Here is a 24,613-nt window from a genome sequence, read left to right on the forward strand (position 1 = left end):
TCGCGTCCCCCTGCTCTGCATCTCTCTCTCTCTCTCTCTCATTCAGCTCAGCTATAACAATGAACTGTTCCAATTATACACTTATTTTCACGTAGCTATGAGAAGCGTTAAACATGGACGCGCGTGCAGTTGCCGTACTGTATTAACGCTTTAATCAGGATAAAACCGTTTATTAAAATCTAACATAAGCAGTAGCATTTACAAATAGCAGCGTATCTAAAAGTATGAGACAACAACAAACAAAAAACATAGGCAGAGCCCATCGTGTATTTCTGAGGGAGGGGCTTCATAAAAGAAGGAAATGTTCAGCGTGTTAATAGGAGAAGGGACAGAGCGGTGTGGAATAACGGTAAATTATGTGAAAAATAATGCGTTTCTTAAAAAACGAAGCATTAACACATGTTAGACTGCACCCCATAAACACAATCAAGCCTAGAAAAAAAACACTTAACCACCCCTTTAACATTCAACACATACCAATACATTATTAAAATCCAAAGTTGTATCTGTTAAAGGGGTCATATGATGCTGCTAAAAAGAACATTATTTTGTGTATTTGGTGTAATGAAATGTGTTTATGCGGTTTAACAGCTTGTAACACTCCAAAGAGAAAGGAAAATGTGAAATAGCATCATATGACCCCTTTAATATCAATTAATGAACCTGAGCTAACATGAACTAACAATAAACAGTTGCACTTTTGTTAATTACATAAATACATTAACAAAGATTAATGTTAGTTAACATTAATGCATTAATTAACGCTAACTAATGAACCTAATTGTAATATTACTAAAAAAAGTTTTAAATCCAATGATCTATTATAACACAAAACCAATTTTAAAAAATCTGGTGAAAATTTGATGTGTTTGTTTGTGCAAAACTCAAAATGTTTGGGATTGGTAAAAGTTTTACATTTATTTGAAAGAAGTTGCTTATGGCCATACACCGCCTGCATTTATTTGGACACAATAAAATAATAATAAACAAAATAAAATACAGTAATTTTGTAAAATATTATTACAATTTAAAATAGCTGTTTTCTATTTGAATATATTTTACAATGTAATTTATTCCTGTGATCAAAGCTGAATTTTCAGCATCATTACTCCAGTCTTCAGTGTCACATGATCCTTCAGAAATCATTCTAATATGCTGATTTACTGCTCAAGAAACATTTCTGATTATTATCAGTGTTAAAAACAGTCGTGCTGCTTCATGTTTTTCTTAATATTTTTTAATGCAGTTCAAAAGAACAGCATTTATAAAAAAAGATTTTTTTTGTAGCATTATAAATGTCACGTTTGATCAATTTAAAGGATCCTGAATTAATAAGTTAATTTCTTAAAAAAAGTTTTTTTTAAATCTTACTGACCCCAATCTTTTGAAAAAAAAAAAAAAAAAAAAGTGAAAATTTTAACATGCTTTATACAAATCACATTAAGTACAAAACAAGACTCCCATGTTTCATTTCAATGCTCCTACAGGGGGAAAAAAAAAACAGAAGATAGTCTAAGTTTTGTTCGCTCTGTTTCATGCTCTATATATCAAAGTGTGCTATATGTTATAGGGTCTGGAGGCCCTGTCACCCCAGACAAAGTGGCTGAATCCAAGACTCTGAAAATAAACCGAGGGCGAGTTAATGGCAAGGCAAACACACTGCGCTGGCAGCTGGGCCGCTCTGGCTATTTTCACCCTGACATCAGATCTAAACTCTCATTTTCCAGCCCTGTGACCTTCACACCTCCCTCACCGAACCCCCTCCCCCCACCATCTATCGCTTCTCTCTTTCACTGCCGAGACTAAATCGTCTGACCCGACCTCTCAACTCTGACCCCGGAGGTCTGCTGATGGGGGAGCATAGGTAAGTGCGCTGAACCAGGGCCTCAATGTAAACACATAAAACACGCCGCCTCTATTATTAACACACGGTGTCAACACACTAAATGGATATTTATGGGTTATGGGTTCAGTGTCACATGATCCTTCAGAAATCATTCTAATATGTTGATTTGCTGCTCAAGAAAGAGTTCTGATTATTATAAATACTGAAAAGAGTTGCGTGCTGCTTCACACTTTTCTGAAAAACATGACATGGATTCTTTCAGGATTCTTTGACGAATAGAAAGTTCAAAAGAACAGCGTTTATTTGAAACAGAAGTCTTTTGTAACATTATGAATGTCAGTTTGATGCATCCTTGCTGAACGAAAGAGTACATTTATTTCAAAAAGAGTTACTGAACCCAGACTTTTAACAGAAGCGTTACACATTTGCTAAACATTTAAAACAGATCAGCTAGAGAGTAAAATAGTGCAGCACCACAAAGATCAACACAGACAGAAAGAGTTTGCTAGATGAGTTTTTTTTAGTAATTGGAACAAGACCCTCGTGCTGGCTTCAACCGATGTCAAAACTTACACCGTACAGAAGGGAGAGAGAAAAGAGAAGAAACAAACCCCAATTCAAACAAACTGTTCCCCTCATACGCCTCGCTGTTGGTGGTCTGAGTTGAACCAAATCAAAAAGCAACTTCTGTCAAGTTGGCCGCCAATGGAGGACTCTGGGAAGGGTGAAAATCAGGCGAATAGAGAGGGTGCTGGACTCGTAAGCGTTACTGAAGAAGTGAGAGATATAAAAAAGGATACTCAAGGTGTTTCGGTGAGCAGGGCACGACTGTAATAGAGCGAAGAGGGTTCATGAACAGACATTTTAAAGACACATTCAGCCAAATTAGTGCAGAATTACAGGAACGCTTCACCTAAAAATGAAAATGGTCATCAGCCTCACACTCTTCCAAACCTGCTTTTTGGATCTGTTTAAGACCCTCCAAGCAAAAATAACAACATATGTGACCCTGGACCACAAAACCAGTCATAAGGGTCAGATTTATACATCATCTGAAAGATGAATAAATAAGCTTTCCATTGATGTATGGTTTGTTAGGATAGGACAATATTTGGCCAAGATACAACTATTTGAAAATCTGGAATCTGAGGGTGCAAAAAAATCTAAATACTGAGAAAATCGCCTTTAAAGTTGTCCAAATGAAGTCCTTAGCAATGCATATTACTAATAAAAAATTAAGTTTTAATATATTTACAGTAGGAAATTTACAAAATATCTTCATGGAACATGATCTTTACTTAATATCCTAATGATTTTTGGCATTAAAGAAAAATTATTTTGACCCACACAATGTATTTTTGGCTATTGCTACAAATATACCCCAGCGACTTAAGACTGGTTTTGTGCTCCAGGGTCACATATTTGGGGTGAACTGTCCAAGCTGACCAAGCTAAGTGTGCAATAAAAGGAGCTAAAACATTGGTGGTTTAGCATGTAGATCATGTATTTTGACATTTCAGTCCTATGCTAACAAGATCACACTTGCACAAGCCTGTGGGAAAGATTTCGGACTGGCAGTGAGACCCCAACGCTGGAAACTTTAGTTTTTTTTTCCCACTGTCCCGACACGCACCACAATCACAAATCCAATCTCAACAGCACGCAACGAAAGTGCAGACCGCATTTAAACAGCTAACTGACAGTTCCACAGGGCCATAGCTTATTAATGAAAGAAAAACAAGTGAAAGAGATTACGCTGCAGAACCGAGCACGCTTCAAAGGTGCTTTGATGAGGGGGAAAAAGGAGAAAGGGCAGAACATGCCAAACTAAATGTGTGGTAATTGTTTATCTTTCTCTCAGACCACTTTCTTTCATTTCAAGCCCTCATTTCCTATCGTTTCATTAAGCGCTTCATGCTGGCGTGGTTTATGGGACGAGCGCAGAGACGGTAAAGAAAGGAGCAAAGGTTTGAAGTCAGTTCACATGATGAAAGCTGAATGAGATGGGTTGGGTTCTGCAAGCATACAGAATAAAAAGAAATTCAAACTCATTCAAACTCAAAAATGCTGCTCACTGGATTTAGGTTTTCTTTTTCTTTTTTTTCTTTTTTTTGCAGGACCAAATTCAAAGGTTTGACAAAAATAAACACAAACTAAAGTGTGACCATGTGTGCAAGCACAAGCAATCATGTACAACACTAGAGGCGACAAGAGCGAGAGCAAGAAACGAGCACGTGTTCCCACCTGCCTCTGCATTCCTGAGGATTTATACAAGAGCAGAGAGAGAGCGAGATACAGAAACACGTACAGCAAACAGGACGAGAACTTGAGATGTAGAGATTAGATGAGAAGGAGAGACTCCAAACGCCACATGTACAGTCTCCAGGTTTTACAAAAATGTTCAAAACTAAAGATTTTTTTTATTTACATTAATTTTCAAGACCTAGAAATTGCAGCTTTTTCAGTTCTTCGTAACAGTGGGAACCCTGATTCTCAAAAGCAGTGCTTGCATCTTCTTCACTTATGATGTCTTGAATGGAAAAATCTAAATAAGTCTGTTGTTAAAGTCTTGTCATGTGGTTTAGCATGCTAAAAACACTGTTCCTGACACTACAAATACACACTACCAATCAAAAGTTTAGGATCAGTAAGATGTTTAATGTTTTTGAAAGAAGTCTCTTCCTCTCATCAAGGCTGCATTTATTGGATTAAAAAAAAATACATTGAAACAGTAGTATTGTGAAATATTGTTACGATTCAAAAGAACCGTTTTCTATTTGAATATAATGTAAAATGTAATTTATTCCTGTGATGTAAAGCTGAATTTTCAGCATCATTACTCCAGTCTTCAGCGTCACATGATCGTTCAGAAATCATTCTAATATGCTGATTCGCTGCACAAGAAACATTTATGATTATTAATGCTGAAAACAGTTGTGCTGCTTAATATTTGTGCGCAAACCATAATACTTTTTTGATGATTCTTTGATGAACAAAGTTCAAAAGACCCCAAGCCTTTGAACTTTAGTGTATATCAGCATTTTCACTTTCTCTGGTCCAAAATAAACAATCACCAAACTTTGTATGAGATCAAAGAATTAAACCTTAAAATAAACAATAACTACATAGTTAACCTAAATTATTCTATAAATAAAGCTAATCTTTAATGTCACTGAAACTCCCTTCAACTCAAAGGAAAACTAAAACAGACACTTAGAAACATGCTTGGTCTTAAAATGCAAAGATAACAACAATAAATAAAATTTATTTATTGAAAAACGCAAAGCAGGGGAAGGGGAAAAAAGGGAGGCATTGACAAAAGTCAATAAATATTCAAAACAAAAATGCTTCTAAGAATCACAGCTAAATAAAACAATGGAAAACATGAACAGATGTTGTCTATTTTGGTTTAGCATGCTACAAATACAGATTCTGCAATGCATGCATCAAGCTAACGCATGAGAATGAACTCATGTTCTGTCAGCCCAATTCAATTCAATACATTTGTCCCAGATGAGCAGATGAGAGGTTACAGTCAACCGAAGAAGCATGTTACAGTAGGAGAGCATGAGCGCAATCCCTCTTGACTACACTAGAGGGACTTTCACTGAAAGTAGCAACTCCACACATTGCTGTAAAAAACATACCTGCCATGCTTTTAAAGACATTACATTCGCTGTACATATTAGTAATTCTTAAACATGCTTAACGGTGGCTCATTGGCATCAAGGTTGGCCTAAGCACAGTGCAAGCATTATCCATTTAACCCACTGAAATTCCTCAGGTTTCCGACATTAACTTAGCAGCAAGCGGCTCTTAAGACTAATGAAAAGCCTCTCCAGATGACCGGCAGCCCAAACACAAACATACAAAGACGACCCCAATGCAGTTCTCAGACACTTGTTTCCTTTGGATGTGGAATTCACAGGAAGCTTTGGGAAACACCTGGTGGATGGAGTGGGAGGCAGGTGTAGGGAGGGTGGAGGGGGGACGCGTCTCTCGCCAGAGCCCCACAGACCTGCTCATTCCACCCCATTAGACACATTCAGAAGCCTGAAAGCTCGGGCACAGTCGAGCGCCAAACAGCCATCAGCAGCTCAGGCACAGAATGGAGCCGGCAGGGCCAGGAAGTCACGTCTCGAACTGGACGGCGGTCTGGCTCGACTGCAGTAAGAGGAACGGAGCTGGCTGGCACCGGGTACAGCCTCCCGAAAGGACTCCAACCACTGCCTTTGTGACCAGTGAAGTTTAAACGGAGGCCAGTTAGAGTTCTTGGCATTTTGTCTGGTTGTTTTTGTTTATGGTCCGCTCCAGTCCTTCTTCCACAACAACTAAATAATATATTCTGTATAATAGAAGTATCTTTATCTTAAAAAAAAAAAAAACTAACTAACATGAAAAGTACATTACCATTCAAATGTTTGGGATCACCAAGTTTCATTAAAAATAAATAAACAAATAAATACTACTTTTATTTAGCAAGGATGCATTCAATTTATCAAAAGTGACAGTAAGGAAATGTATAATGTTACAAAATATTTCTAATTTAAATAAATGCTTTTTATTCAAATATATGCGTCATATTTACTGTATATTAAAACTTCATATTCAAAGAATCCTGAAAAAAAAGAATCATGGTTTCCACAAAAATATGAAGCAGCACAACTGTTTTCAACATTGATAATAATCAGAAATGTTTCTCGAGCAGTAAATCAGCATATTAGAATGATTTCTGAAGGATCATGTGACACTGAAGACTGCAGTAATGATGCTGAAAATTCAGCCTTACATCACAGGAATAAATTACATGTTAAAAAATATTTTAAAAGAAAACGGTTATTTTAAGTTGTAATAATATTTACAGTATCACTGTTTAAAAATAAACTATAATAAACTTCCGGTATCATGGGGATCACCATTAAAAAAATGGAGGCAGAGAATAGACCGATATTCCCAGCCAGCGTTTAAAGAAAAGTTTAAACCGGCCACATTTACCGTTTACAGTGGGGTGCTTGCGGGTGGACTGCGGCCATCTCTTAATCTTAGCAGTCGATGTGGAAAAGAATCCCGGCCCCGGGACAAGCAAGCGTGGCGTCTCAGACACAATATTTAGGCCGGAGAGAATAACACGACAGACAGCACTGTTTGGAGCAACAGGTGGTTCAGAACCAAAAGAATCCCACACATTTACACAAATTGAATCCCTTCAAAAAGGAAGTTATGGATTTAAGAGAACTCGTTGAGAAGTGTGTGGAGACAGTAGAGAGACTTGAGCATGAAAACGCTGAACTTCGGGAAAAGCATGAGCGCATGGAAAATCAGAACAGACGGGATTACCTTGTCTTTTATGGCATCCTTGGAGTCGGATCGGGAAACATGGAAAGAGAGTGAGAAGAAGGTGCAGGACCATGTTACTGAATATTTTAATTCTGGGAAGAACCAAAAGCGATGTGGAACTCCCGATTGAGCGCACTCACAGTGTTGTTGGTCCGTTTCAGCAGGTGGAAGGACAAGGAAGAGATTCTACAGAAGGCACGACAGAAAACATGGGAATGGCGTGAACAAAGTAACAATGAAGATGATGGAATAAATGGCCGAATTCACGTGTCAGAGGACTTTAGTGCTCGAGTGTGTGAGATACGGAAAAAGCTGGTTAACTACATGCAAACTCTAATCAAAATCAACTGAATATACAGATGTCACTTCATTTTTATAAATTATTTGTGGATGGTAGAGTTTTCACTCTTCCCACAGAGTCTGAGTCTGTGGTTGAAATTGGATTGAATAATGAAGGAACATCTGACACTCATGTGAGGTAGAATGATGGCCTCGGCCCAGTCAAACTCACTATAATTGCATGGAATGTTCAAGGGTTAAAGTCTTTGTTAGTACAAGAGAGCTACAACTTGAACGATGTTAGCTGTAGAAACAGACAGATGGAGTAATACACCAGCGGCAGAGAGAATCAGTTAAAATCTGATATTTCTGTGAGAGAAGATGAGAAGCATTTCTTGTATGACTGCTCATTGTATGTGGATTTGCCTAAGAAATATTTAGGGGATCTTGTTCTTGTTGGTGATGTCTGTGTTTGTGAGTCAAGTGAGTATGCATGGAGATTAACATTGTATTTATACCATGGAATGAAGTCAAGAGTATCTGCCATGTCATTGTGATCTTGTGGAACTATGGACTGAGAGGCCATATATTCCTGAAAATAAACTTGAAACTTGAATATCACTGTTTTTACTGTATTTTTAATAAAATAAATGCAGCCTTGGTGAAACTTCTTTCAAAAACATTGAAAAAATCTTACCAAACCCAAAATTTTGAACAGTATTGTGTGAAACTGTAGACCATCTTGCATCTCTGTGCTGCATGTTTATCTAAGTAATGGTCGATATATTAGACACAGACAGACAGACAGATAGATACATAAAACAGAAACATAACCACACCTAAGTATGCAAATACAAATGTACAGTAGGCCTATTTTACATACATAAAGGTATAACACCCCAAAATTAAAATGCTACCATCATTTATTCATACTTGCTTTTCTTTTTTTGTGCAACACAAATGAATATATTCTGAAGACTGATTTTGCCCAAACAATGAAAGTAAATGGGCTCCAAAACAACACAGTACCATGGTAACTTTTATTGTATTGACCAAAAAAAAAAAAAAAGCAAGCGATAATAATTTTCATTTTTTGGGTGAATTATCCCTATAATAACCTCAGTACTCGATGAGGTGACAGAGTTATGAATATATTATATATTACATTACGACATTTCGGAACACACCGACACGTGAAACTTTTACATTCATGTACTTGTCCAGAGTATGTTTCAGGCCTAACGCTCATTAAATAAATAACACTTACGCAACAATTTTACACATACACAAGTATCAGCACATAATGTAAACTCTGCAGTGAGAGATCTTCGCCAGTAGACACAGGAGGTACACAGTGTTCCCTGGCTGAAAAGAAGGGAGCTGCTCTAATGCGATGGAACTGAGCTCTACGCAGTGGCGAGCATGAGAGCTCAGGGGCTTTGAGAAGACACAGCGGGTGCTGAGCTCTGAGCAGAGGTGCAGGGTCATTCTGAAACAACACACTGAGATGGATTTCAAGAACACATTCCGGGACGGTCACAATAATACCATATGCCTTTGTGTTAAAGGAATAAGGAAAATTCTGTCATCATTTACTCTCCCTCACGTCTTTCCAAACCCTTCCACAAAACACAAAAAGAGAATTTAAAGATTTTTTACGTGCTCTTTTGCAGTTACAATTAATTGTGACTCGGGCTTTAAAGCTTCAAAAAGATGCAAAAGCATCATAAAACCAGTTTATACAACTCTTCTGTAGTCATACGATCACTTTGTGTGAGAGACAGATCAAAAATTTAGACATTAGTCACTGAAAATCTGCCCTAGATTTCCTTGACAAATCACTCTTTTGAATCTTGCAAATGAATCGGTTCATTGTTCATTCAATGATTCATATATGAATCAGATTAATTTGTTTGTCATTTAACTCAATGATTCAATGATCCAGCCGCAACTCATAAGCTAGGTTTACATGCACGGTTTCATAATCAGACTGATGGCTCAATCAGACTCAAAAGCCTTCATGTAAGCATCTCGATCTAAAGGAAAAATTTCGATCGGCTTGAAAGGAGTGGTGTAGACCTGAAATAATCCGATCAACAGGAAAATAAAATGAAGCATGTAAATGCTTGAATTAGACTATTTTCTCAATCGGATTCAAAAATACCTTGCACAGTGCTGTGATGCAAATTTACACAAATTTCACATCTTACAAACATGCATATGTTTATTTACTTGCTTTAATGAGCTCATTTTTTCTGCCTAAAATTTATTAATTCATGTTAGCTAACTGTATTATTCTATTATCTTGAACTGTTCATTTCTGAAATGGACATTACTTGGACAGTCACCTCTGATAATAGATCACTCTAAATTGTAAAGTAGACACATGCATTTTCTGTAAAGCTGCTTTGAAACGATGAGTATTGTGAAAAGTGCTATACAAATAAATCTGAATTGTATTGAATTGAATTGACATATCTCATGAACTGATCAGTGGATGAGACTGAATATTGAATATTTGCTAAAAAAAAAAAAGCTCTTTTGACATATATGTTAGCTTTCTTTTTAGATCTCTTTTTAGAAGGCATGCGCATAAGCTGAAGTTTGGTTCAGAATAGATGTAATGCATGCAAAAGAAAATATATATGAATTGGATTGCAGTGTTCAGGATTCATATGAACAGAACGTTCAGAATCTGAAATTGAGGACAATTCTGAGTGTTTTTTGGTCTGTTTCTCACATAAAGCTATCGTATGGGTTCAGATGATACTTTAATGATGCTTTTGTGCCCTTTTCGAAGCTTGAAAGCTTCAGTTCTCATTTAATGCAAATTGCATTGAAAAGTGCAACAAGCAGCATTTGGATTTGGAATCACACGAGTCGATTTTTATGTGAACTACTCGATTTGAAAAGGTGGGTTCTGGATGTAGGTGAGAAACAGATAACCTTCTAACCCCAGACTAATCTCTCAGTGCAGAATGGCAGGAGGTGAATGAGAGGGGTGAGTGGCACTCATCCTCTGATGTGAGAGCTGTCCCATACAGAAGAGCGAGAGCTGGGCTCCAACCGAGCTCTATTCACTATTCCACACACACAGCTCTGCAGAAACCGGCTCCACGGAGAGAGTCCAACAAAGACAGAGACAGAGCGAAAGACAGACGCACAAACAACTTCCAGGACTGCAGATACAGCCTGAGGTTGAAAGTTTCAGTAGACTAACACGATACTGCAGTGCAGAGAAACAGTGAATTAAGATACCCAGTGGCTTTACACTCATTGCCGCATTGCAGAGATGCTCAAAGCTTTCAGATGGGAAAATTATGTCACGGTTTCTAATAGAGTGCAGCACTGATATGAAAACAATCAATAACAAAGCTGTGATTAAAGACCATGGATCATTCTACTAAACAGGTGCCATTTGTGTAGCTCCTAAATAAATATACATTTATATATCACAATGAAATCTTATTTTTTTTAAAGAATACTTTAAAGAAATTAACTATTACATAAATAAAAAAGCCATAATGAAATTAGCAGCCTATATATATAGTTATATGTTTTACTGAATATATAGGTTACATATTTTTAGAAATATGAGCGATGTTAAAATGTCAGCCTTGCTACCTTTCTGAAGGCATAATGAACATTATAAATGTATTATTAACCCTCTGGGCCTCTTCTATCACTTTTGACCAAAAAATGTTGAATTCTTTACATTTTTTGCATCATCGGAATGAGATGACATTAGGTGACTTTTGTCGCATTAGCTATGTGAACACAAAAAATAAATAAATAAATAATTAATTAATTATATATATATATATATATATATATATATATATGCAAAGTTTTGTCATGAAACTCTAGATGACGCAGGCTGATGGGTCCTTAACAGAAACTGATGATATTCTTAGCATTAAACAATCTGTCACAAGCTGATTGGTTTATTTTGCATATGTAGCCAATGAGCTTGTTGCTTACATTTAAATGGCTGATTAGCATTCGCTTGAGCATTGCAGCATGCTTTCAGAGTTCCTCTGAAACCCTCCACCTGTATAGATCTGGTTATTTTATATGCATTGTCATATCCATTACCATGCTAAAATCTTCTGAGAGTTCTCATGATAGAAATATATATATGGATGTTAAAGGGTGAAAAAATAAAAAGTAACACTTGGTACCTTCATGATCAAAACTGACCGGCATAGGAAATGAATGGGAAATACAAAAAACATTTAATGTAAAAAATTGCTGATAAAAATTTTATAAATATTGCATAGTATCATAAAATCTCCCCAAAATTCTAAATAATAATAAAAAAAAATGTACTGAACAAAAACATATTAGATTGATTTTCCTGAAAAAAAAAAAAAAAACGTTTCAAGGCTTTGGTCCCTTTTGACCGTGAAGGTACCAAGTGTTCTCAGAGGGTTAAAGGCACAATATGAAAGTTTTCGCCGCTAGAGGGTGCGTATACCAAAACAAACAAAGAAACAAAGGCGTAGTTTGATGACGCCGTGACTGAGTGTGGAATCATGGGAGTTGTCGTCTTCATCCCCACAGCCGACGCAATCCGACGGCACTCGGGCAGAAATCATGTTCATGGATGAGCTAATGATTTATTAACGTCGTAGTATGAAGCAGGGTGAGGCTGAAAGCCGTCGAAGCAAAACGAGGCCGCTGAACGAGCACGACACACGTGATGTAAAAACATGTCCCGCCCCCGCGCGATTTCCCCATTGATTTTGCGTCGCGGTCTGCTCTAAACAGCTGAAAGCCCGGCAATTGTAGCGCGCTGTCTGGAATGGCGTCATTCAGCCAGGTTTCCGTGGATAATTTGCGATGAATACACACTATTTGTGTGACATAACACCACTTTTAAAAAAAATTAAAATCTTAATCAAATTTAGCATATTAACTGGAAAAGGCACCTGTTTCATAGAATAATTGTAAATTGCAAATAAAAGGGTAGATAAACAACACATGCAATAGAATAACTTGAGCTGAGCTCCAATGTGAAAAATCGATCAGTGGTTGCATCTTAGATATTTTGAAAAATGTCTAAAAAATGTTTTGTCCAAAAATGACAAAAAAGGACCATAAAAACGATCCATATAATTTGTTTGCTATATTATGAAGACATACAATAACTTTGCGCAAGAAAAAGACAGAAACAGTAGAGATAGTGCTCTGAAATCTCAAATTCAAATATGCCAGGTGATGTTGTTGATGATGATGATGATGAGATGGTGCAGTATGTCTTGAGGAGCCATTTTTGAATTGAACATAAGCATAAATGAGATTTCAGAGCAATGGATGGGTAAATGACAGCATCATAATTTTTAGGTGCACTATTCCTTTAAAGAGAGGAATGTTTAAATAAAGAGGAGAGCCGTCTATCTCTCTGATAACACTATCAGGTGACACCATGAACTACAGTAGCTCTGACCTCTTCCTCAACCGCTAATAGCTTCAACAGATGCATATGTTCCCTCTTCCTTGCCTTCAGCTCTAGGCCGGTCCGTCACTTTTATTTACATTCTCCTCCTCTCTCACAATCTCCGTCCACTGTACATGAATCAGCTGTTCAGTTTCCCAGCATCTCCCTCGTCTCAGTCAAACGACGGCCAACACGCTTTTCGCTCAGCCACACCTGTGCAAGCACTTACATAGAGTTCCTGCTGGACTGCTTTACTGTCATCCTCCGTAGTCCTGCAGCCCAGCTTGAACACGGCTCCAAGTCCCTTGTTCGCAAAACCATCTACAAGCCACGTGTGAGGCTATGGAACACGTTGCAGGAACAGCTAACGGTGTCAGAAACTCAATAAGCCAAATCTGGAAGCATACCTCGACATTTTCTGTGGTCTGTCCGCACCAAGAGGCTTAAGGGCTGAAAAGCAGGCATGCGATTGCGATATTGAGATTGCGCTGATGAATTAGAATTACATAGAAATGAATGCTCGTCTAGAGTTGAAGGTGTCTCAAACGTAAGTGAACCAGATAAACTGATGTGTAACACCTCTTGTAGGCCATTCTAAGATATGCATAGCTATACAAGTAACGAGAGGTTTCAAATACAAAACAAACAAGAAAAGAAAAAGAAAGAGATAAAGCATTTTCAATGGTATTTCCTCACTCATCTCGGGTTGTTATTGTCAAATAAAAATAAATACTGCTTAATTTTTTTTTTATTAATTGAATTAAAGCTTAAATAAAATAAAGTATAAATATTAGGGCTGTCAAATTGATTAAACGCGATTAATCACATCTGAAATAAAAGTTTGTGTTACATAATATATGTGTGTACTGTGTATATTTTTATGTATATATAAATACACACATATACATGTATATATTTAAGAAAAATATGTAATATATATTTATATTCGATTTGACAGCCCTAATTAATATTAGATAAAAACCTTAATCTCATAAAAAGTAAACGAAAATTAGAAATGTTGCCTTGACAACTAACTGAAATAAGTATTAAAATTAAATAAAAATAGATTAAAAATGCTGAATAGAAGTATTTAAAAACATTAAAAAAATTAAATGAAAACCAAAAATTTTAAAATAAAAGCTAATTCAAAATAATAATAAATACTACAATAGCCGATAAATAAGTTGAACACTGCTCCTCCTATACTGTATCTACCATCTCACAGGTCTAATAAAGGAAGGAGGCAGAGATATTTCCTGTGGCGGAGGCAGGTTTCCAGAAGTGTGGCACTGCGGTTGCTCCAGGGTGAGTCTTTGGGGAGCAGTAATGAGAGAAACAGATCACAGCGGCAACCGAGCGGAGAGGTGTGATTCTGGCGGACGACAGACGATTAACACCTTTAACAGGTGTCTACTTCAGCTCCAAAACAGAAAGCCACCCTGTTGATTATACAACCACTGCGGCCTACCTCTTGCCCAACAGTGGGATAGAGAGGATACATGCATATAAACTATTTAAGAAAGTGGATAGTTGCACCCTTTATAAAGACTTATTTTGATGCATATTGTTTTACAGTTCAGCAAAGTGCAGTCTAGGGAAAAAGTTTTGAAAGTGAGAGACTAAGCAGCACAATTTATCTTAAACTTCACTTCAGAATGGTACCAGAAGATTTATGAAACCATTTTAGGTAGATGCACAAGATAAAAATGCATTTTGCTGGATGAAACTACAGTAGTCGTGGTCTCTATACTGCCACCTATCTATGTGGATGCAGCATGACATCAAGCAAAAGCTTTCATTTCTTTCTGTGCATGTTCAATATGGCATTGCAGTACATCAGTGTTCAGTTAGGTGACACTGACCAATGCAAGAAAGAGATGAACGTACCTTATAGCGCATCTTGGGACACGAATGGACGTAGAAACCCAGATAGTAGTAGGCAAGTTTGGGCGACTGCTGCTGCAACTGCCTGGTGAAGGCAATCTCCCTGCAGAGAGAATGAGAGCAGAAACAGGCGTGTGTATGTGGTCATGCAATGTTGTCCAGTTAGTTTGACATTAATAACTTTGTGCTCAAGGTTGTAAAACTTCAAACTGCTCATTACAAAGACAATATAATGCTGATTTAATGCTACAAATATCCACCGTTTAATTATCAGTTGTTTTCGCGATGAAATCATGGTAACATTCACTTATTTTATCTATGTAGTTTGACAGATTTATGTAACATTTTATGTGACTTTTTTACTTTTATGGAACAGAAAAGGAGATATTTTGCAAAATGTCCAAGAAGCTCTTTTTCATAATGGGGGATTTGGGCTAAGATGTAAAAAATAAAAAGAAGCATAAACGTGATCCATATCACTTGTTTTGCTATATTCTGAAGACATACAATAGCTTTGTGCAAGAAAAGACAGAAAAACAGCAGAAATACTGCTTTGAAATCTCTTGAAATTACATTCAAATATGCTTCATCGAGACATGTCAAGTGTAATATTAAAGGGATTTTTTAAAGATATGACACTAAACCTAGGGAAAAAGAAGCAACTGACAATAAAACTGATTTATTCAGGGTTTTTTTTTTTTATAACTATAGAAAGATCAGATTAAGCTTGATTAATAACTTTAATAACTATTAACAGTTCTTAATTATACTACTATCAGGATATGATGCTTAAAGTAGATAAAACATCACCAAACGTGCTGCATACGGACCAGATCAACTGTTTCCCTCATAAACAGCCATTTGCATGTGTATGAAAAAGAGGAAGGAAGTGCAGAAAAAGAGGAAGGGGAGGAGAAAAACAAAAGGGAACTGAGAAAATAAAAACAGGAGGAAAAATAGAGGAGATTTATACTTCCTCCTACAAGCAATCAACAAGCTCTTGCTCTCTCTCTCTTTTCACTTCTCGCTTTATTCCCTGTACAAACATGTTACTCTTTTCCATAAATAAATCCTGCTCTTTCTTCTCTCTTCTTCTGCATTTTGTACACCTCATACTCTCGGTCTTCTTAAAAATTAGGAGGAGAAATCTTTTTTTTTCCATGCGGTAAAAAGAGAGGAAGAAAGAGAGAAGCCAAAGCAAAGTAAAAGTGATGGAAAACGAAAGAGAAAAATAGTGTAGGGAAAAGGAGCGACGACAAACAGCGAGGTGCTGGAAGGTCATGCGGTCGCTGCCAGGTTCCCGGGTTCCCATCCCCTGGTGACAAAGCCTGGCTCTCCATGAATGAGAGACGGATAAGAAGAGGCTGTGGAACCCATTCACAAAAAGATGGAGAAAGAAAGAGGGACAGAAAGAAAGGGCAGCCCCCTCCCTGCTCAGCGCTGGCAGCAGCTTGAAGCCTCCATTATCTCCTCTTCAGCGCTCCGACACCCCTACACAAGCCAATTATGCCACAGCGCTCACCACGGACAAGACGTCTGCTTAATATTAATGTCACACACACACATACAGAGCAGGAGATGTGAGGGCCATATTTGTCTAACTATTATAGGAGATGTAAAAAATTGCAGTCAATGAAGCAACACAACATATACATGGGTAAAGTTTCTTAAAATGGTAAATATCATTTTTTTGAATAAATGTATTTTCTTTGAAGGATGTTTAAAAGATATTTTTACTGAATAACAAGAAAAATAGACTGAATAAAAAGAGGGAGAATTTGATGAAACGTCAAGAATATGACATTTCATGGGCCATATTTCACACCAAAAGAAAATAAATAAATAAATTTTTATTTTTTTTTTAATAAAAGGAAGAACTTTTTTTTATTATTATGACAAATAAGCACATTTTCAACAACAATTTTCAACAAATTCCTATAACCATATTCAATAAAAAAATGTATTTAAACTGAAGTATTTGTACATTATGACAGTATTTGTTGCACTGCCTTTAATTTATACTGTACATATATATATATATATATATATATATATATATATATAATAAATTAAAAATATATAAAATATAAAAATGATATACTGCTAATAAAATTATATATAAATGTTTCCACTATTAATATAATGGGAATTCAAATCAGTTCTAAAAATATTAAATAAAATATGGTAAAATGTCCAGACACAATGTTCTAAATAAAAAAAAATCTAAATAATCCTTTATTGATCTTAAAAAAAAATATTATTATTTTTTTTTAATTTAGGGGTTAAATATGACAAAAGCTAATTTTAATAAGAATCACCAAAACACTCTAAATGAATTTTCAGCACGTTTAGGACTCGGAGGAAACTCACTTTGTTTATCTTTGCCGGCCATTCATCATTATTTTTACCGTCCAGCGCAGCATGGAGACACATTGCTGAACAGCGTCACATCCTGCTCTCAGACAGTCTCACTCGATCACACTGACACACAACAGCACAAAGACACTGACACCAGCTGCTCTGGGCACAACAGAGCCCCACGCACAACACTTTCTCTCCCTTAGCCTTCTTTTTATTCTTCTGTCTGTGAGAAATGAGGCTCCCGAGGCCTCCAGACACCCAAAACAGAGTATAACACACACACACACACACATCTGGCATCTCCTGTAAAGTGTAACCTAATCAGGTGAGCAGCCCATGTGAAATATGTACACATATATGTGAAAGACAACGAAATATAGGCCTGTGGGTGTGTATGGTTGTGTTTTGAATTTAATATGCATTCAAACTCTCTGATCGACCAGCACAACCACTGGAAACTTGTTGGAAAACATATTCAGAGACAACAATATAAAGGAGAGCAGAATCAGGATGGATTCCTGTGCTGTTCATCTGCTGCATTAATGCTGTTAAACTTTTGTTGGGAGGTAGTGTAGCCTAGTGGTTAAAGGTTTAGGCTGGTAACCAAAAGGCTCAAACTAGTTTCAGCACAGAGCAGATTCACACTTAATTTCAAGTCAGATTAAAAAGCTCAAAGATTAGAGAGAATTTATGATTGGCTGACCAACCTGAGAGCAGAGTAGGTGCCCAGTGAGAGCGAGGAGAATTCGGGGTGATAGTAGAGGTACACAGACGACACACAGGAGGGCAGGATGTCCAGAACTCCTACGGCTACTATTCTGCCATCCAACCAATACTGCTGATGGAACGAGCCGTAGCCCACATCAGGACCATCAGGAGCGGTCTCAGCCTGGAGAAGATGAGCGAAAGTCAGAGAGAGAACAGCAATTATTATTATGAAAATGTAATTATTATACAACGTATTTATTTGTAGGCTTTCGCCTCTTTTTATTAGATGCTGGAAACTCTGCTGGTCAAACTCAAGCATACATTACTCACATGATATGTATAAGTGGAAAAAAGAAGAAGAAAAATGTTTTATATTCATTAAAAAATTTGAATTATTATTACAATTTAAAATATTAATATACAATTTTTATATTTTTTTAAATGTAATTAATTCCTATAATGAAAAAGCTGAATTTTCAGCATCATTACTTCAGTCTTCAGTGTCACATGATCCTTCAGAAATCATTCTAATATTCTGATTTGCTGCTCAAGAAATATTTATTATCAATATTATTATCAATGATTAACACAATTGAGCTGCTTATTATTTTTCTGGAAACAGTGATGCATTTTTTGAGGATTCTTTATGAATAGACAATTCAAAAGAACAGCATTTATTTGAAATAGGAATCTTTTGTTACATTATTAATTTCTATACTGTCCATTTTTATTAATTTAATGCATTCTTTCAACTGTTGTTCAATGAACAACTAATGAACAAATCTAATAGTGAATATATCATTTGGACAACTCATACTTTTGAAGCATTGCTCCAAAAACAAACACTGGTGAATTGCAAAAATGTTTATCAAAATGGATTGACTTAGCCCTAATATATAAAGTATAGGGCAAATAAAGGGCATACTAGAAAGGGAGCCGCTTTTTAGTCATCACGAAACATCCCAATTTTATCCATAATGATCAACAGGATATTCAATTAGAAAAAAAAACATGAAGGGTGGGACTTGATTTTATGCATCAGGATTTGATTGGATGATGAAAATGGTTGGAGAGGAGGGGCTGAAAAACTTCACAGCTTTTGTGTGTATATACACACTGATGAACTGTGCAGAATAAGACCAGGAACAGTCCGTTTAGATCTTCTTTAAACTTTAAATTAAATTTCCAAATTTCCAATATTATCATAAATTAATCAAATAACTGAAAACGTTATGAAATATGTTCCTGTGTGTGATCCTGTGTAAAATCGAGTCAATCAATGCTCAAACAATTTGAAAGTCTTTGAAACTGGCAAAGGAACACAGGGTGTACAGTAGCTTGCTAATAGTTCCCACATGTGGGCCGAGAGCAGAGGTGTGTGTGTGTGTGTGTGTGTACCTGTTTTTCTATTCTGGTGGGGACTTAAACCTGAATACACACAGACTCATGGGGACTCGTGTCACGGTGGGGACCTAAATTGAGGTCCCCACGGGTAAACAAGCTAATAAATCACACAGAATGAAGTTTTTTGGAAATCTAAAAATGCAGAAAGTTTCCTGTGAGGGGTAGGTTTAGGGGTAGGGTTGGTGTAGGGCAATAGAATATACGGTCTGTACAGTAGAAAAACCATTACGCCTATGGAGAGTCCCCACAAGGATAGCAAACCAGACATGTGTGTGTGTGTAGTAAAAGTCCATGCCAGGCGCACACACAAACTACAAGAGGTTATTTAATAAAAATCCTTGCATGAACAAAATCAATCTCCACACTGAAAGCCTGTGCAGGAGGGACCGAGGGGCCGTTTTTACCCTGTGTGTGAAGGTGTGTGTAAATCAGTGAGTCGAACCACAATAAAACAACTACCACTACTGTTGTGTCTGAAGATAAAAGCCCACATTCCTTCACGTGACATGAATGCACTCGTGTATGAGTATATGTCTGCTGTTTTGGACGGCTGTAAAACCCCAAACCGTTACCTGCCCAAGATCGTATTTCCCACTTAAACCTTCACGCTGGCTTTTTTCAATCAAGTGGCTTATCGAGGAGGGCGCTTTATTCAGTCTGGTCCACCAACGAGACTTCAAACGTCTCTGCGGGAGGGGGCCTACGCAGCCGTAGCCGTAACGGGATCTCTCCGCGGCCCCCTCGGCCCATCTGGGTCCAGTTAGCCCTGCAGGAAGGTGGCTCGTTATCACAACACCAGGGGAGCGACTCGGCCAATCCGTTCAGTATGAGAGGCTTTAGACGCTGCTGTGCCACGGTCACTCACCTCCAAATTAAAACCAACACAGAAACACCACAAACGCCACTCACAATGTTCAAACCTACACAGTAAAAAATGTGTGTAATTTTTACGGTAAAAGACTGCAAAACCCTGTTAATTAGTTAACGGCAAGGTCCCTTACTATATACGGTGAAAACGTCCTAACTAGACATTTTATCCACATTATTCTTAACGTAATAACGGGTGCCGCCATTTGTAACTTGAATGTGCGAGGCTTCCGGTGTCATTCACTTCCAGTTATTATGCTGCGTGATATCGCAAAATGGTATTTTGTTTCATATTATTTGAATGTATTGCTGTAATTTGAAGCGCAATTAGTTTTACTGTTTATTGTACTTTGTTATTCTTTTGTTATTTTCTATTAAATCTTTGGCTAATGAATCGGAAGTCTCAAACATTCACAGAAAATAGATCGCTTTTGCGTTGCAAAATAAGGTGGATATAGAGATTTTTTTAATTTTACAGTAGAATACTGTTACATGTACAGATTTTGGAGGTAACGTGAATATTTATTGTATACTTTACAGTGAAAAACCATAGACTGACAATTCCCTGCATCCTTTACATTTAATATTTCATTTAAACAAATATATTTATTTTAAATTTTTTGTTATCAGTAATGTTCAGTTGGGTTTTATGTTACGTCTGATGTTGTTTAACTGAAGTTTACTGCATTATTTTAGTGTCACAAAAGTGCTTTGTATTTATGTTTCTATTTTTTACTTTCTATATACTTCTATATATTTTGAAACATGCCTTTTCTGCGAAGCTGCTTTGAAACAATATGTAAAAGTGCTATACAAATAAACTTGAATTGAATATATTAGTACACAGCAAAATTATATATATATTTTCCAAAGTTTGAAGTTTTCGAAGATTACTGGACTTTGTAATACAAGAAAATATTTCAGTTTTTCTACTTCAAAATGTATTTTTAATGCAGTGCGTTACTTGCAGTTTCTCTGTAAATGTTTGTGAAATGCAATAGTAACTTCTGAGCGAAAATTGTTTCTACACCAAGTTTTTTTTTTCCAGTGTATATAACAGCCTATGGAAAAGCTACTTGTAATGAACTCTCTTTTACCACCTGTATTATTAAGGTTACATACTATATGGGTACAGAAACAGATTTTAGTCCTTTAGGAGGATGCAAAATTAGCATTATATCAGTTCTATAAATAAACCTTTTTTTTTCTTCTTTTTACTGTAAATTTAAGTTCAGTCCCGTAAAACCTAGCATCTTCCAAAGTATAAACTTTGCTCGGTTCACAACATCCCTAGAGAGGTGTTAAAGTAAAGCTGTCATTTCCCCCGGCGAGGACCACATTCCATATGTATAGGTTAGTTACTTTCATTCAAAGTGCTTGTCAAGCGGGTTGGCGGTTCAAACTAGCTGTCAGTATTAAGTAAACACAGCCGCTCAAGATGAAGTTGCTTTCATAGAGCGGCTAGCGGTGATGATTAAGGGCTTGCGGTGAAACGGAGAGCCCCTTCTCAATCTGCCTTTTGGCACCACATGTGCCGGGCCCCGTTTCTGTCAGAACCAGACCAGACTCAAATCCAACACCTGTCATGCTAACTTACCCTCCGGCAGCGGAGAGCCGCTAAAAGAACGTTAAGCTCTCAGCACCACCTGACAGCCGCCCATCTTTCTAAAGTAAAGCTGTCATTTCCCCCGGCGAGGACCACATTCCGTATAGGTTAGTTACTTTCATTCAAAGTGCTTGTCCAGCGAGTTGGCGGTTCAAACTAGCTGTCAGTATTAAGTAAACACAGCCGCTCAAGATGAAGTTGCTTTCATAGAGCGGCTAGCGGTGATGATTAAGGGCTTGCGGTGAAACGGAGAGCCCCTTCTCAATCTGCCTTTTGGCACCACATGTGCCGGGCCCCGTTTCTGTCAGAACCAGACCAGACTCAAATCCAACACCTGTCATGCTAACTTACCCTCCGGCAGCGGAGAGCCGCTAAAAGAACGTTAAGCTCTCAGCACCACCTGACAGCCGCCCATCTTTCATCCATAATGATCTGAATCCAATGTATTGACTACAGTAATTATTCCCACAGAGCATTAAATGTCAAAGAATTATTCCTCAAACATGGCCCTGGAGAGGCACTGGGAACGCTGCAGCAGGACTCAAATGTTATTCGAGTCACACAGGCACTCTAAACACACAGCACTCATTAGACGCAGCGCTCAGCGACGGCTCATTTAACCCCCCGTGGAAACAGCAGCACTCGATTACGACTGCCATTTTTCTCACGGCATGCACGCTCTCATCCAGGGAACGGCTCCCTCTGCGACACAGATGCAATGCCTGTCCTGGATACATGCAGGCATGTGGAGCTCTGATTACATTATGGGGAAGTGTTTATTAATGCGCTAATGATTTCACTGTGTATCCTTCAGATGAGAATATGTGTCGTGCTGGCAGAGACACAGACAGTTGAAGGCTAATTGCTATTCCTTGTCAAAACCAGTCACTGGAATTAAAAAATAAAGGAAAACGATGACATAAATAGTGTACGCCGAGTATGTGTGTACATGCATGCGGAAAAACAGGGGTATGGGGCAAAGGCTGGGTTTGAGGTCTATAAAACCTTGACGACTAATTACACAACACCACTGTTAATGAGCATTTCCCCTTAGGACAGACATTTCAGGTCAATAAAAAGACATTTAAATAAAGCCAAGTAGAAACAGACATACAAATGCAACACAGGCGAGCAGCAGAAGAAGGGCATCTCAGTGACGCAAAACATGCTGCCACGCACGCCATGTGATACACACGTGAACAAACACACACACACACACACACCCCTAGATAAACACAACCAGGTGAAGGAGAGTAATGCACGCTAATGGCAAATCCACAATTACGTTCGTTTACTTTTGACTTTCCAGGCGAAGTTCAAATAGTGTTATTGTTCACGCATCTTTAAGTGAGTGGATACGCCACAAGCGCACACAGTAGTGACACTAGTTTTGGTCAGTAAGATTTTAGAAATTAATACTTTTATTCAACAAAAACACATTTAATCAGATCAGAAGTGACAGTAAAGTCATTTACAATGTTACGAAAGATTCATATTTTTTTATTTTTCTAATCATAAACGAATCCTGAAAAACAACGTGTCACAGTTTTCACATAAATATTAAGCAGCACAGCTGATTTCAGCATTGATAATAATAAGAAATGTTTCCTGAGCAGCAAATCAGCATATTAGACTGATTTCTGAAGGATCATGTGACACTGAAGACTGAAGTAATGATGCTGAAAATTCAGCTTTACATCACAGGAATAAATTACATTTTAAAATATATTACAACAGAAATCAGTTCTTTTAAATTCTAATAATTGCACTTTATTTTTCCTCAAATAAATGCAGCCTGAACAACAACAACAAAAAAGTTTGCAAACAACATAACCTAAAAAGTGTAAGTAAGTTTACACCATCGGCAGCACTGATGTCGGAGCGTCTGGCTACAAGCCTTGACGAGGTGATAAAATCATGTTTGCTATAAATTCTAACAATCTTCATTAGCACGAAGGGCGAGGCAGAGTGCACATGTTTCCCTCCACATCCGCCCCCTTTAAAACATTTAGGAAGAGTTCAACAAAAAGGCTTATAAGCCACCTGCAACTTAAAATACAAGTAAAATGGCTGTACCCCAATAGATTCACTGCAGAGATGAATGTGACTGAATGGTGGCGCTGGTCTATTTAAGGATCATATGCAATCTGTCTTACCCATGGCTTTAAAAAGCACTGAAGGCACCAGTTTTATTACTGATAACTCAGTTAATTCCAATTTTATTATTATTTCATATTATTAATTAAAATCATTTTGGTTCATTAAAATAAAGCTGAAATAAAATAAAATATAAATTAGAAGAAAATTAGAAAAGCAATTGAAAAGGTTTAAAATTACTAAAACTGAAATAAAAAAAGTAAAATAGGAATATTTAAAAACAAAATTAACTGTCCAACAGCGACACCAGCAGGTAAAGTTACAGCGGAAGCCCGCATCTCTCTCGCCTCCCCTAAGCCCATTGAGTTTTAACAGACCCCATAAAGCGTGTGGTGAGTTTGGGGAGAATGAATGGGGGAAAGTCACGTGAGAGGAGACAATGCCTCCATCGCGATATGATTGGATATGACTGGTTATGATTGGCTATGTTTGGTTCATGCGATAAATCCCGCCTCTTGTGTTTGTGCGCGTTCCGCTTTCACAAATGAGTCTGAATGAACAATATAATGCCATTAAAGGGTTAGTTCACCCAAAAATGAAAAATCTTGTCATTAATTACTCACCCTCGTGTTGTTCGAAACCAGCAAGACCTTCGTTCATCTTCGGAACACAATTTAAGATATTTTTGATTAAATCTGAGGGCTCTCTGACCCTCCCATTGACAGCAAGGTAACTACCATGTTCAAGGTCCAGAAAAGTACCAAGATGATCGACAAAGTAGTCC

At 37.3% G+C, this 24,613-nt stretch overlaps 1 protein-coding gene across 5 annotated transcripts in view; it reads right to left on the bottom strand.

The window, feature by feature from the left end:
• ate1 (arginyltransferase 1) overlaps positions 1-24,613 on the bottom strand; it is a 94,777-nt gene that overhangs the window by 29,137 nt on the left and 41,027 nt on the right. For all 5 annotated transcript variants that reach the window (XM_016544951.1, XM_016544950.1, XM_016544949.1 and 2 more), the window contains 2 exons: positions 17,855-18,036; positions 14,790-14,889 (listed from right to left, as the gene is read on the bottom strand). In XM_016544951.1, the coding sequence (XP_016400437.1) occupies positions 14,790-14,889; positions 17,855-18,036 (282 nt within the window). The remainder of the gene's footprint in view (positions 1-14,789; positions 14,890-17,854; positions 18,037-24,613) is intronic.

Source organism: Sinocyclocheilus rhinocerous, unplaced genomic scaffold (assembly GCF_001515625.1).
Source record: "Sinocyclocheilus rhinocerous isolate Xijiao unplaced genomic scaffold, SAMN03320098_v1.1 scaffold790, whole genome shotgun sequence".
Taxonomy (NCBI): domain Eukaryota; kingdom Metazoa; phylum Chordata; class Actinopteri; order Cypriniformes; family Cyprinidae; genus Sinocyclocheilus; species Sinocyclocheilus rhinocerous.